General features: G+C 42.8%; 2 protein-coding genes across 2 annotated transcripts in view; one reads left to right on the forward strand and one right to left on the reverse strand.

The window, feature by feature from the left end:
- The window catches only part of LOC103751064 (interferon-induced transmembrane protein 2), a 1,238-nt gene extending 711 nt beyond the window's left edge, over nt 1-527 (reverse strand). The window contains exon 1 of the mRNA XM_008854368.3: nt 125-527. Coding sequence (XP_008852590.1) covers nt 125-370 — 246 coding nt within the window. The 5' untranslated portion in view covers nt 371-527. The remainder of the gene's footprint in view (nt 1-124) is intronic.
- Nucleotides 528-1,094: 567 nt separating this feature from the next.
- LOC103751065 (interferon-induced transmembrane protein 3) overlaps nt 1,095-14,511 on the forward strand; it is a 50,132-nt gene continuing 36,715 nt past the window's right edge. Inside the window, exon 1 of the mRNA XM_029556828.1 lies at nt 1,095-1,107. The gene's annotated coding sequence lies outside the window, so the exon portion shown is untranslated. The remainder of the gene's footprint in view (nt 1,108-14,511) is intronic.

Below are 14,511 nucleotides of genomic sequence, written 5' to 3' on the forward strand. Positions count from 1 at the left end.
GAGAGAGAGAAAGGATGCACACAAACTTACTGTCTTACACAAAGGGTCACCAACAGGGTAGATGGAGCTTCAGACTCACGCACACCTTCTTGGACCATGACTCCCACACCTCTACCACACTCACCTTCACAGAGTAGGCATAGGCAATGAAACCCAGGCAGCAGAAGTTCATGAAGAGTGCATTGAACAGGGACCAGACCACATGGTCAGGCACAGAGACCTCTCTGGGCATGTTGATCACGGTGGTCCTGACAGAAGCTGAGCCATGGGGTTCCCCCAGCTCAACCACCCCATATTCCTCTTTGATTCTCTCATAGCTTGGGGGGAGTCCGGCGCTGGTGCTCAAGAAGGCTTGGGAATTGGGGTTCATGGTGCTGACTCTGGAACAGTCACCCTGTCTGAGCGATTGCAATGGCGCAGCTCCGCCTGCTCCGTGGGGCAGCCCTTTGTCCAGCAGTTTCGATTTCGCAGAAGTTTCCTTTTCCTGTTGGTGGGTTTGTCTCGGGAAGACCTTATTGAGAATTGGCTGGATACTGAAGGGGGCGGCACTAAATTCTGAGGATCAAATTACACCAGGGTAGAGTGGCTGGAAGGGCTGAGGATCAAGCCAACTCTCTGGGGTCAAAATTTGTTCCTAGGCCCCCACCTCCTCCTTAGAGTGGAAGTCCTGAAACTTTCTCCAGGTCTGGGAGTCTCCTCAGCTCAGACCAACAGTTGCAGCATCTCCTTGTGCCTGTTCAGAGCCATGGCCAGGCCTTACACAGTCTCCATTCTCCCAGTCTTCAGTGCCCCTAAGTGGGGGCCTTCTCTGATGAAATCCATGCCCTTTCTGGATCGGGGGGCGGGGGGAGGGTACTGAGGCTAGCTGCTTCTCCAGTTGTGGGGGAGGGAGATGCCTTCCAGCCTCTGGCCTGGAAGCCACTGGCTGGCTGAAGAGGAACTCCATTTGGAGAGTGGAAAATTCCACTCACTTGGCTGCTGCCTGGGAGCCCCTGAAAGGCAGATGTTTTCCTGTCAGTTGTGAAACAGCCACTGTTAAAGAGAAGCCTGCAGGAGAATGGCAGTATAGGAAGCTCCAAGTCCGTCCAAGTGACTGTCGGAATCAGAGTAAGTTCTTTTGTGGCGAAGGACACATAACAAATCATTTGCCATTCTAACCAATCCAGTGAGCTGCTTTTCCAAATTCCAGTGCAGAGTAGGACGGTAGGCCAGATGGAGAGGCATGAACAAACCTGCCAGAGCCTCCTGTTCACCCCTCTATCATACCTTAACCATCAGAGCCTCAAAAGTTGGAGTAGGGTCTGCTCTGCTCACTGCCATCTGCCTGGGTGAGGAGATTCAGAGGGCATAATTCTGGTGGGATGTGCACCCAGGAAGGAGGCGGGAGCCAAGTCTAAGTTTCACACTTTGGGGTGTTCTTCATTCAGTCAGGAAAAGAAATAACTGAGGAGGGACAAGATCCAAGAGGAAACAAGGGGCCACAGAGCAGGTTGGTGACAACAGCCTGTGGAGCCTTTGGGGGTCTACCAATGTTACTGGAGTTACAAGGTTCAGAGCCTGTGCTCTGGCAGTGCTGACAAGCTAGCCTCAGCCAACCAGCCTCAATAAGGCCATTAAAGAAACAGAAATCACTGAATATATTTGTTGCATCGAAAAAGTTGTGTGGGTTTTTTTTTTTGCTGGTATTGCTTTGTTATTTTTTTAGACAGAGTCTCCCTGAAGCCCCACCTGGCCTGGAATTAGCTATATAGACCAGGCCTGGCCTTGATTTCACAGAGATCCACATGCCTCTGCCTCCCAAGTGCTGGGATTAAAAGCATGTACCATCATGCCCTGCAAAATGTTATTATTTTTTAATTAATTTTTTAAAGTTATTTTTATTTTATGTGTATAAATGTATTTCCTGCATGTTTATAAATTTACCCATGTTGTACAATGCTCATGGAAGTCAGAAGAGGGCATCCGATCCCCTAGAACTGGAGTTGCAGACAGTTGTTAGCCACCGTGTGGGTGCTGGGAATCAAACCCGGGTCCTCTGCAAGAGCAGCCAGTACTCTTAACCACTGAGCCATCGTTCCAGTCCATAAATTTTATTTCTATACATGAAATAAAGTATGGTATTTTAAAATAAATAAAATAAAGGGACAAAGTAATAGTGAAAAACTGGAAAAGGGGATTGACTCAATGTGCCCACTGTGAGGCAGTGATGAGGACAGGAGATGGAACCTGTCTAGGCAGTATAGGAATGGGGACCCCAAAAATAGTAGTTTCAGGAGTGTTCTTGCCAGAAGGGAGCTCTGGTTTCTTATCTCTTCCTAAATAAGCATCCCTGCCTGGAGGCTATACAGGGACAATGTGACTAAAACTCTAGTCCAGTCATTAATCCCTTCTGGTGACAGCTTTGGAATTAGATCTATGGATTTTCATGGTGGAAATAGTTATATCTGTTAGACAATGTTAGATCAGGACTGGCCAGGGTGATGTGAAAATGAAAGTGTTGGACCCCTAGACTGGGGTACCCAACGTTCACGGGAGGTCGCACCCCAATAACTCAGTCCTCAAATCAGAAGATGTAACAAGCATAAGGATTTATTGGCGTTTTGCAAAACGGACTCCCACCTCACTCGGAGGACAGGAGTCCAGAGCCCAGTTCACAGGTTTCTTTTAAAGACAAGCGGCGGCTATGTGCCAAGCAGAAAGGCGGTGGCTATGTGCCAAGCAGAGGTAGGGGGAATTTCTGGGATGATTTCCAACTTGGGCAGAGGAGCATGAAAAAGGTCAGCTCAGCTTGTTCTTAGCGTTCAGAATTATTTTTCATTTTTATTTTTTTGTACAGTTTTTTTCAGGCCTGGGGGATTTTAGTTTAAATCCATTATTCTGGGGGCTTTGGATCCATCAAAAGATGAGACCAATCTCAGAAGCAGATTGTTCTTTATTAACAGCAATGAAAATGGCAACAGTATCTCCTTGGGATTTGAAACTATGTGCTCAGGCACAGTTGGTGGGCTGCTTATAAAGGATGGGGGATTGGGAAAGATGGTGGAGGGGGAGGTAGGGCTTTTTTTGTAGTTCAATGTAAATGCCAGTAACACGGTTTGGAGGTTTGAGACAATAGGGACTGACATTTGTTTTCCCCAGATAACATAGTCTCTGGGTTGGGGGTTTAACACAGTTCTTGGGTTAGATATTAGCTCAAATCTGAGGTTATCTGAGGTTTACTTAACCCAGTATGAGGTCCTTTTAAGTCCAGACATGTACTCTTCAACATCTATTCCCCCATTTCATCTTCTAAACGATGTTAGGGTTATCTCTTCAGAAGGGGGAATATTACAGTAGACTTGGATATCTGGGCTTTGTTGAGGCTTATCAAAGTAAAGATACTTCTTCCTGGTCCAAAAAAATGAAATCTAAGTTCTATCTCTGACCCAGGGTACAGACCTAACATTCCAAGCTACCCAAAACATAAGTTAGTCCAGTTGGGCCTGTCAATCACCTGGTAGAGACCACCCTTCAGGAAGGTCGAATCACCTTAAGCCATGCTAAAGAAATGGGAGAAATAATAATGTCCTTAATGAGATAACGTGCTTTTACTTCCCACAAACCCCACCCTTGGTGCAGCCACTTGCAAGCAGCCAGGGGGCTAAGCTTGCCTGCTTTTCTGAATTATGCAGAAATATTTAACGTTTCCTTTTTTTTTCTAAATACTGGGCATAGCCTGGACGTGCTTTTCTTAATACACTGGACTTTTTTTTTTCCCTCTGAAGCTACACCTCTAATTCCACCCATGTGGTTATGATGTTCTCTATCCTCTTCTCCATCCTCCTCCTCTGGGCAGCTGCTGAGATTTACATTTTGCCTGCCCTAGTATTTTTCTTTTAAACTTTAATAAGATTGTCCTTAAGCTTTCTTATGTGTCTGTTCTAATTTTGTTAAGGAGATTAGGAATCCTGAGAAGGGACCCCAATTTTCCTGTGGCAATGCCAGGTGAGACTGAGGCAGGCAAAAGCTGGGACCCCCATTCAGTTTTGGGTTTTGCACCCATGCCCGCTCTTCTAATAATGCACTTGGCAATCTAGTTCCATCATTGCACACACTATGCATGCACACCCCTCTCCAAACAATGCACCTAGCAGCAATTGTACCCCTCATATCCCTGTCCCATATCAGGCTACAGGAACTTCCATCTCTGAACAATAATATAAATTTTCCCACCCTCTGATAATAATCAAACTTAGTGTCTATTCAAGTGTATTCCCAATGTATCCAGGTATGAAGAAGAGTAGGAAGAATCTGGCCTGAAATAGTTCTGGGTGTATGCCTTGTAAACCAAAACTGTATCCTCTGGTAACCTTTTAGGGAGAGTCCCTTATTTACCATCTTATGACTATGCATAATTGGGGAGGCATATGACTAAAATCAGATACATTATGGGAAGGGGCATTCCCAGTAAGAAAAATGAATATATGACCTAATCTATCAATCAAAATAGAGACTCACCCAAATTTCAGCCCTGATTACTATCAGCTCCTCCTTCCTTTAGACCCCATAAAAGGAAATCGCCGCAGCAAAGGACCTCTGAGTATTCTCTTAGTTTCGTTAATAACAGAATTTAAGAACTGACTGAAATGGAAGCTTAAGGATAGTTTTGCTAGAGTTTAAAAGAAAAAATCTTCAGGGCAAGCAAACTAAATCTCAGCAGCGGCTCAATAAAGAAAAATGGAAGACAGAAGGGAGGAGAAAGACCATGCTCATTAAGTCATCATGGCAGTCAGACACTAGGCAGCTAACTAGCCACATGGCAAAGAAGAGCGCTTTAAAGAAAGAGTAAAGAATTCAAATTGTTGAAGAAGCCCAGAGTGTTAGAGAAAGCATGGCTAGAAAAGAAATTAGAAGAAAAGAAAATCGGGCAGACTTATGAAGTTGCATGTCTATGGCCCAATGAGCTACTGAACCAAGAAGCAGAGGTTCCAGATAGGAAAAGTTCACCATCTGGTTAACATATCAGTTACTCTGTTTATCTCTTTAACTTTGCTTAAGGAGAACCCACTTTCCTAGAGGTCGTCTCATGTCCAGGTCATTGACCTGGCCCAAATGTAGTACTGAGTCTCCATCCAGTCCAGTTTCACAGTTACTTACCTTGGATTCAGGAGCTACAGTCTGACGGATAAACATCTGTGACAAGAGTCAAGTCCACCCCTGGAACTGGAGTCATGGACAGTTGTTAGCTGCCATATGGGTGCTGGGATTCGAACCCCGGGTCTTCTGTAAGAACAGTTAGTGTTATTAACCACTGAGCCATCTCTCCAGCCCGACAGTCTCTTCTGTCCTCCATGTGCATTGCACAACACAGGCGCACTTACCTACATGCAGGCAATACACACATACACATAAAATAAAATAAATAAAATATATTTTTTAAAAAACCTTAGGAATGTATTAACAAAGCCTTAGTTCCGCCAACCCAAAGGCTAAGAATACTGTCAGATAGCATCTGAGGCTTATAGCTGAAATTTCTCTTCTGCTGTAGCTGCTTACTTAATGGTTCTACCAGATTTGAAAAGTGTCTTGATTTATGACTTTTCTTTGTTCTGTTACTATAAAAACTTCACAAACCTGCTTGCATTGGAATATGGACTTTGGGGCAACCTTCATCTGTGTTCCTGGGCCATGGTCACTCATATTTGGCTCCAGAATAGACTATCTCTTATGCTCTTTGAGATAAGAGTTATGCTTTTGCAGCAACAAACCTAACACCAAAGACATTGTGGGGGTATCTAGCTTTGGAATAAAGCCTTGGAATCTACCCTCTTACACCCTGCATTAAATGATTGAAAACACAAGTCCCAGCAGCCAGAAGATTGCAGTGTTTCAGGAGAAGGGGCAACTCCTATAAAATGGAAAACAGAAATTCAAAGAAGGCTGGGAGAAAAACCACATCTTGTACTCCAGCTGTTTTTATGTTTGATGATCAAAGCACCTCAATTTGCAAGTCCTTGGAAAAGTGGGAACATTTATGGATGACTTGGCTTTATGTTTCCATTAATGGGAAACATTGATATTCCTAAATTGTTTTTCTTTTCAAAAAATTTATTTTTATTTTATGTGTATGAGTGTTTTGCCTACATGTATATAAGTGCACTATGTGCGTGCAAACCCTGCAGAGGCCAGAAGAAGGTGTCAGCTTCCCACCTCTTTAGCATGACTTAAGGTGAACCTGCCTTCCTAGAGGCAGTCCTGTGACCAGGTAATTTGGCGAAACTGGAAATTTAAGGTTCCAACCTGCCAGAGATTTTAATTGTTTGACTAACTAATCTTATGGGCCTTTTTGCTACTCTAACACGGTAGAGAGACGTGCTGAGGCGCATCAGGTTCTTAAATAACATCAGCCACTTGCAGCAGGGGAAGCTGGAATATGGTAGAGGTCCAGCAGCAATCCCCAGAACAAAGGAAAATCCTTGCATTACAGGCTTTAGAGGGAAAGGTCTCTGAACTCAGAGGGTTGGTTAGTGATTCAAGTTTAGAATAGAGAAGGTACTAAATAAGATATAAAACCGTAATTTGGGAAGCTAATCCTATTGTCCTACTGTACCTTGGGTCTGTTACATGCTAGGAATTCATCATCTTAGGGAATGTACTTGAAAGAATATAATGTGTGACTAATTACCTTTATAGGGACAGCCTCTTTGATTTGAAAACAGACTAAAATTACAGAGAAAAAATAAAAATGAGATAGACCTTTTCAGGAAGAAGGGAAAGGTAGTGGTTCAGTTCAAGAAAGAAGCTAACACAAAATTACTCTTCAGAAAATGAGTTCTATTAGGAGAGACAGCAGTATGGTCAGGCTGTGAGGTAAGAGAGCATCACCAGGAACAGTATACCACTGCAGAGGCAGTAACACAAGGTCATGAGGTAGGAGAAAATTATAGAAACATAAAGAGAGTTAGCATAAGGTAAAATGGTAGAAGAGACAGCTGTGGCAGACAGCATGGAGGATGACCAGGTTAACAAAATCCCAGGCCCAAGCTAACTTTCAACCCAGGAACTGTGTAAAACTCCCAACCCAGAGACTGTGTTATCTGAGAAAACAAACAGTCTCTATTGTCTCAACCTCCAAACCAGGCCACTGGCACTTACATTGTCTCCTCCCTCCCTAGACTATAAAAAGACAAAAAAACCCAGCCACTATTTCCTCCTTTCCAACCCTTCATAAGCCACACACCAACTCTGTGGCACCAGAATGCCCAGTTTCAGATCCCGCAGAAGAACTATTGCCTGTTCCTTGTTCTAATAAAGAACAATCTACTCTGTTTGAGTTGGGTCTTACTTCTCGTTCACCTTCACATCACCCTGACCAATCTCGATCTAACACTTAGAAAAGAGGTCTTATTCCACTATGAGGACATACATACATCACAGCAGGAACTTACATTCAATATTTTGAGACAATTCTGAGAGAGAGAGAAGAGAGAGAGAGAGAAATGATTTGAACCCCAACCAGGGGAAGGTATTGGAATGCAAACTAGTGTTTCTGATCCTTTTGGGGCTACATTCAGACACACCCAAAGATTCTGTCTTCAGAAGACAGGAAGGAGGACATTTTAACCATCTGGTCTTTTTGAGGGCTCTGACTGAGTGGGGTTACCCTTTTTCTACTCCAGATGCTCTGGCACTTGTCTCTCTCTTTAGTATCACCACAGGAAGATTGTCTTCAGTTTCCTCAGACTACATGCTGTGATGCAACATTGAGAATTAAAATAAAGTTAATCCTAAGCATCTGAAGAAAAAGAGGCTAATATTTTACTATAACACCATCTGGCCCAACAGAAGTTGGGTGAGGGAAAAGTTTAGCCAAAGGATGGAAGCTTAAGCTACACCATCCTGTAACTGGACCCTTTTGTAGGAATTAAGGGAAATGGGCTGAAATGCCTTATGCATAGGCCTTCACCAGCTCTCTGCTAGGATAGGGGGCTATGCAGATGAATAAAAATAAATAAATAAGAGGAGGAAACTGGTGGGGGTTCGAACCAGCGATCCCCAGGGAGGTGATGATTGGGGATGAGTAAGCACGCCGGTCACCAGCCCACGCCACCCCCAATTCCCGGGGACACTCAGACGAAACTGGGAGTCTAGTCAGGCAGGGACTCATTTATTGCAGGTATTACAGAGCTTATAAAGGCACCTGGAAATCCCCCCTCCCCCGAGGGTGTATCTTAAGGATGGTCATGCGCTGATCATGCACTCCTCAGCAGTGCGGAAGTATTCTTCAGACTTTCAAAGCAAGCCAGACCGCGCCCCCAGTAACTTCCTTTCGGACCTATGCAAGGTGGGGCCTTTAGGTCCCCACAGGAAACCAAGTCCTGTGGGGCACAGAAGGAATAAAACTTCTTGTGATCCACCACTCCTATACCTCTCAGAGGAAATGTCTGCACCCTCGGGGACAATTAGAGTCCCAGGTTTTCCAATCATGGACCCTCTGCAATACAAGGAAAAACTAGGAAGCTTCTCTGAAGATCCCCAGAACATCACTGGGCAACTAGTACACACTGGCTCTATCTAAATCTGTTTCCTATCTTGATTGTCTCTTCTCTAATGGGGACTTACAAAAACCCTAACTCTCTGCCCTTACTACTACAGGCTCTTGTCTTCTTGCAGCCTTCCCATATTAATGTGATAGAGAACATGTACAATCAAAGAATAGATTCTTTGAAAAGATAAGTAAGATTGGCAAACCTGTAGTCAAACTAATCAAAAGAAAGAGAAAGGAGACCCAAACTAATAAAATTAGAGATGAAAAAGGAAAGGTTACTACGGATTCCAGTGAATTGTTAGGGAGAACTTTGAAAACTTTTACTTCAAAAAACTGGAAAATAGGAGCTAGAGAGATGGCTCAGTGGTTAAGAGCACTGACTGCTCTTGCAGAGGACCCGGGTTTGATTCCCAGCACCCATATGGTGGCTACGAACCATCCTCAACTCCAGTTCCAGGGGAATCTGAAGCCCTCTTCTGACCTCCACCACATCTTCCGTGGCATTGCACTACACGGGTGCACTCACATACATGCAGGCAATACACTCATACACTAAAAAAAAAAAACCAAAAAACTGGAAACTATAGGAAAAAAAGATAAATTCCTGGATACATATGAATTATCAAAATTAAATCAAGAATATATAAATAACTTAAACAATTCATAACAAACAATATGATCAGATCAATAACATAAAGGCCTCCTAGGTCCAGATGGATTCACTGCCAAATTTTACCAAATCTTTAAAGAAGAGCTGACATCAAGATACAAAAATACTGTTGTAGTCTGTGATCTGCAAATGCCCCAAACAGACAGGTGAGTCTAGAGAAGGAAAGACAGATTTATTACGGCCAAGCTACACTCTTTCCTAAAGGGTCCGAGAGTAGCCCTGAGCCTAAGCACCCTGGCTCTTTTTATATTGATCATGTTGCTAGGCAAGCAAGCAGAATACAGAAACTAATCATTGAGAAAACATTATCAAGGAAATACATAAGAAAATACAACTTTCCATCCAAACCCCCCACCCGAACCATAGTCCATCGGCATGCCTTCCTCCTTATTCATAAACAGACATCAATATTATTATTTACCTTGCCTTTACTGGTCACAAAGTTCCCTCTAGGGGGGTTTTGTTGTATAGCAATTGTATCCTAGAAATAAAGTTCCCCTAAGTCTTCCAACCAGAAAGGGGTCTGTTAGCAACAATTACTATTTTACAGAAGCAAGCCAAGCATAAAGTACAGAAGCCATAAATCAGCAGTTAGCAGGAGTACTCTAAGACACTCCGACCTGTTCCCCAGACAACCAGGGCCCAGCTGGCATTCCCATACCCTGGGCCAACTGCCTGATAATTTCAGAAACTAGAGTCAACCTAAACTTTAACATGGTGTAGCTATGGTCAAGAAGGTGCACTCTTACGATAAGGGCTAGAAAGATGGCTCAGTGGTCAAGAGCACTGGCTGCTCTTCCAGAGGACCTGGGTTCTGTTTGAGCACCCATATGGCAGTTAACAGCCATCCGTAATTCTAGTTCCAAGCATTCAGACTCTGTCTTCTGGTCTCCATGGGCATTGCACAACATGGATTCACTTAGAGACATGCAGGCAAAATTCATACACATAAAAATAAAAATATAAATATAAAAAAAAATTTAAAAGATACAAGAAAAAAATCAGGCATGGTGGTACATGCGTTTGTTATACCCATGTGAGGGAATTACAGACCACCACCACACTTAGGCCAATTAAGAGGGAAAGAAGTCCTCTATTGATTAGTCCGTGACTGAGAGCTGCTAGTGCTTTGAAAATCTCTCAGTGCTAAAGCTCAAGGGTACAGAGTTTATAAAGGCAAAAACCATAAAATCCCCCCAAGACTGTTGAGCCAGGTATAGATCAGAGGGACCTAGCAATTATTTTGGTTATACATCATTTTGATTATACATCCTGGAGTTATTTTGGTTACACTTCTAGGTCGTAGTATGGGTCATGGGAAGCCCTGAATGTGTTGCTGGGGGAGGCGAGTGGCTGGGAAAAATGACAAAGCAGGCACAATCTGGAGTCAGGACCATCCCAGGACAAAACAGAGTTTCTTTAGCTACTTCTCCTTCAATCCCAACACTCAGGGGACAGAGGCAGAGGCAAACAGATCACTGTGAGTTCAAGGCCAGTGTGGTCTACATAGTGAGTTCCAAGCCAGCAGGGGTTACAAGGAGAACCTGTCTCAAAACAACACACGAAAAATCAGTAACTATTCTATATACCAACAATGAACTAAGAAAGAAAGTAGAGAAAAATGAAAAATTACCATTCACAACAGTTTAAAAATTACCTGGGAATAAACCTAATATCAAGGATGTGAAGACCTCTATGATGAAAACTTTAAGACACTGAAGAAAGAAATTAGACCTCCATGCTCATTGATAGGCAGAATTGATATTGCAAAAATGTTTTTATTACCAAAAACAATTTATGGGTTCAATGCAATCCCTATCAAAATTTCAACAGCATTCTTTTTCCTTAAACTTGTTTTGATTTATATAGTTTTACGTATATAATTGTTATGCCTGCATATATGTAAGTGCACCCATGTCTTGCAGTGCTCAAAAGGGACAGAAGATGGCATTAGGCATCCCCTGAAACTGGAGTTATGGATGGTTGATAGCCACCATGTGGTTGCTGGGAACCAAACCCAGGTCCTCTGCAAGAGCAGTCAGTGCTCTTAACTGCTGACCCATCTCTCCAGTCCTCCAATGGTATTCTTCACAGAACTAAAAATAATAATCCTAAAATTCTAATGGAAGTTCAAAAGGCCCCAAATAGCTAAAACAGTCACAGTAAAAAGAACAACGTTGGAGGTATCACAATATCCAGTCTCAAATTTTATTGCAGAGCTATATTAACAAAACCAGCATAGTACTGGCAGAAAAAAAAGACCAATAGAGGACCCAGAAATAAACCCACACAGCGACAGCCACATAAGGGTTATTCTTTGGTTTTTTGTTTTCTTTTGTTTGTCTTATCTGCCTTCTTTTTATTTAAATTCTTTTAAAATTTTTTATTGCGCTTCTGTACATTTCATACAACAGTTCTTAATCAAATTTAGACGCCCTCCCTCAAGCCACACAAATTTTAAGAAAGCTGTTAAAAACATTGGAGAAAAGACCACCTCCTTAACAAATGGTGCTAGGAAAAGTAGATTTCCACGTATAGAAGAGTAAAAGCAGATCTGCACAATTTCCCTGACAAAAATTAATTCTAAATGGCCAGGTGTGTTGGCACACGCCCTTAATCCCAGCACGTGGGAGGCAGAGGCAGGCAGATCTGATCTACATAGAAAATTCTATGGGCAACTAGGGCTGCATAATGAGACTGTTGCAAACAAACAAACAAAACAAAACACCTAAAACAAATAAAAACCAAAGTCAATTATAAATGGATCAGTGACCTTAATATAAGATCTGAAACTCTGAAAGTTTTAGAGACAAACATTGTTCAAACACTCAAGATATAGACATAGGCAAGGACTTTGTGACAAGAACTGCAGTAGTACCAGAAATAATCCCAAGAACTGACAAATGAAATTAAGAAATTTCTGAACAACAAAGGAAACAATCACCAGAGTGAAGACCTGAAGAATGGGGAAAATTTTTGTCAACTACACCAGACAAGGTATTAATATCTAGATTATATAAAGAACTACAAAAATTGAATATTCAATGTAAAAATCATCCAATCCAATGGGCTAATCAAGTGAATAAATAGATAATTCTCAAAAGAAGAAATACAAACAATGAATAAATACTTGGAAAAGTGTTCAACACTCTTAGCCATCAGAGAAATGCAAATTAAAACTGCTTTGAGACTCCATCTCGCTCCAGTCAGAGTAGTTTCATCAAGAAAACAGATGACAAGAGATGCTTGTGGGAAAAGATAACACTTATTCGAAAAACTGAAAACAGGGCTGCGTAGACGGCTGAGCGAGTAAAGTGCTTGCCGTGTGTGGTGCTTAGTATGAAAATGTCCCCAAAGGCGCCAAGTATTTGGACACTTTGTTCCCTGTTGGTGACGCTGTTTGGGGAAGTTTTAGGAGGTTGTGGTCATGCTGAAGGAAGCATGTCACTTGGGGCAGGGCGGCGGGGGATTGAGAGTTCTTAATAAGCCTTGCTGGATTTCCAGTTACTCTCTGCTTCCTCTGTATGCTTGAAGATGTGATCCTTTGGCTTTCAACTCTGGCTACCTCTTCTGCTATGCCCTCTCACCATGATGGACTCTAACCCTCTGGAACCATAAGCTAAATAAACTCCTTTCTATAAGTTGCTTTGGTCATGACTTTTTTTTTTTTTTTCACAGCAACAAAGAAGTAAATAATACACCGTGTGTGTGTGAAGATCTGAGTTTAGATCCCCAGAATCTACCTAAAAGCCAGAAGTGGTAGAATGCATCTGTGATCCCAGCCCTCCTACAGCAAAATGAGAGGAAGAAACTGGAGAATTCCCAGAGGCTCATAGGCAGCTAGCCTGGCACACACAGACACAAACAAGAAACCCTGTCTCAAACACAAGGACAAGGACTGATACCTGAGGTTCTCCTCTGACCTCCATACACATGCATGCCATGGCACGTGCATGCCCAAACTCACATAAATGTACATTCACACATAAATATGTACATATACACATCACACGTGTGCACACATGCACACAGATCTAAAACTAAAACCCGAGGGCTGGTGAGATGGCTCAGAAGTTGAGTGCTTATTGTTCTTGCAGAGGATGAGTTGAATTGTAACCACCTGTAATTCCAGCTCCAGGGAATCTGACAACCTCTTCTGACCTCCACAGCACCTGTAAGTGCATGTTCATACACACAGACACAGACATGCAGACGTAAATTAAAAAATGGAAATAAATGTTTAAAAATCCCTGAAAATAGAACTGCTGTCTGACCCAGCAATCGCCCTCTTGGCTGTGTGCCCAAAGGACTCCAAGTCAGCACACCACAGAGATACTTGCAAAGATATTTATGGCTGCCTTATCCATGATATCCAGGAAATGGAACTAGCCTAGAAAAAAACAGTAAAGAGCTGGCAAGATGACTCATCTGGTAAACATGCTTGATCAAGAAGGCCGATGATCCGAATTTGATTTCCAGAATCCATGCACAGGTAGAAGGGGAGACCTGATTCTACAAAGTTGTCCTCTGACCTACACATGTATGCTGTGGCATGTGTGCAACCCCACACCATGTACACACACACACACACACACACACACACAGACTAATAATAAAACAATTTTAAAGTAAATAAGCCAGGCATGGTGGTACATGCTTTAATTCCAGCACTCAGGAGGCAGAGGCTGGTGGAGCTCTGTGAAATCGAAGCTAGCCTGGTCTACATAGCATGTTCCAGGCCAGCTGGGGCTACATAATGGGACTCTGTCTCAAAATAGAAAAAAAAAATCAACCATTTTTTATTTTTTATTTCATGTATGTGTTTGTGTGTGTGTGTGTGTGTGTGTGTGTGTGTGTGTGTATGCAAGTGTGTTGAAGCCAAAGGTTGACATCAGGTGTCTTCTTCAGTTACTCCCCATCTTACTTATTGAGACAAGGTCTCACTAAACCTGAAACCCATTGATTCACCTACACTGACTGGCCAGCAAGCCCCAAGGATCCTTCTGTCTCTACCTGCACCAGGATTACAGACATACCCCACTGCATCTAGCTTTTACGTGGTGCTAAGGATTAGATTTTGCCCCGGCCTGCGGGGTCTGCAACAGGGTACCTGGATTGGGGAGTGGGGATGTAGATGAGGCAAGGGGCAAGAGAAATGGAGACAAGACAGTGCTCTGATCAAGTCTCGTTTATTGAAGCACAAACATACAGTTAAATAAGGAATACAGACTGGACTGAATCATACCAGCCAGATAGCAAAGACCCAGGTGCACTCCAAGGGAGGAATCCACTGAGAGCAAAGCAGTTACTGGAA

The sequence above is a fragment of the Nannospalax galili genome, unplaced genomic scaffold (genome assembly GCF_000622305.1).
Source record: "Nannospalax galili isolate Female #2095 unplaced genomic scaffold, S.galili_v1.0 scaffold507, whole genome shotgun sequence".
Taxonomy (NCBI): Eukaryota; Metazoa; Chordata; class Mammalia; order Rodentia; family Spalacidae; genus Nannospalax; species Nannospalax galili.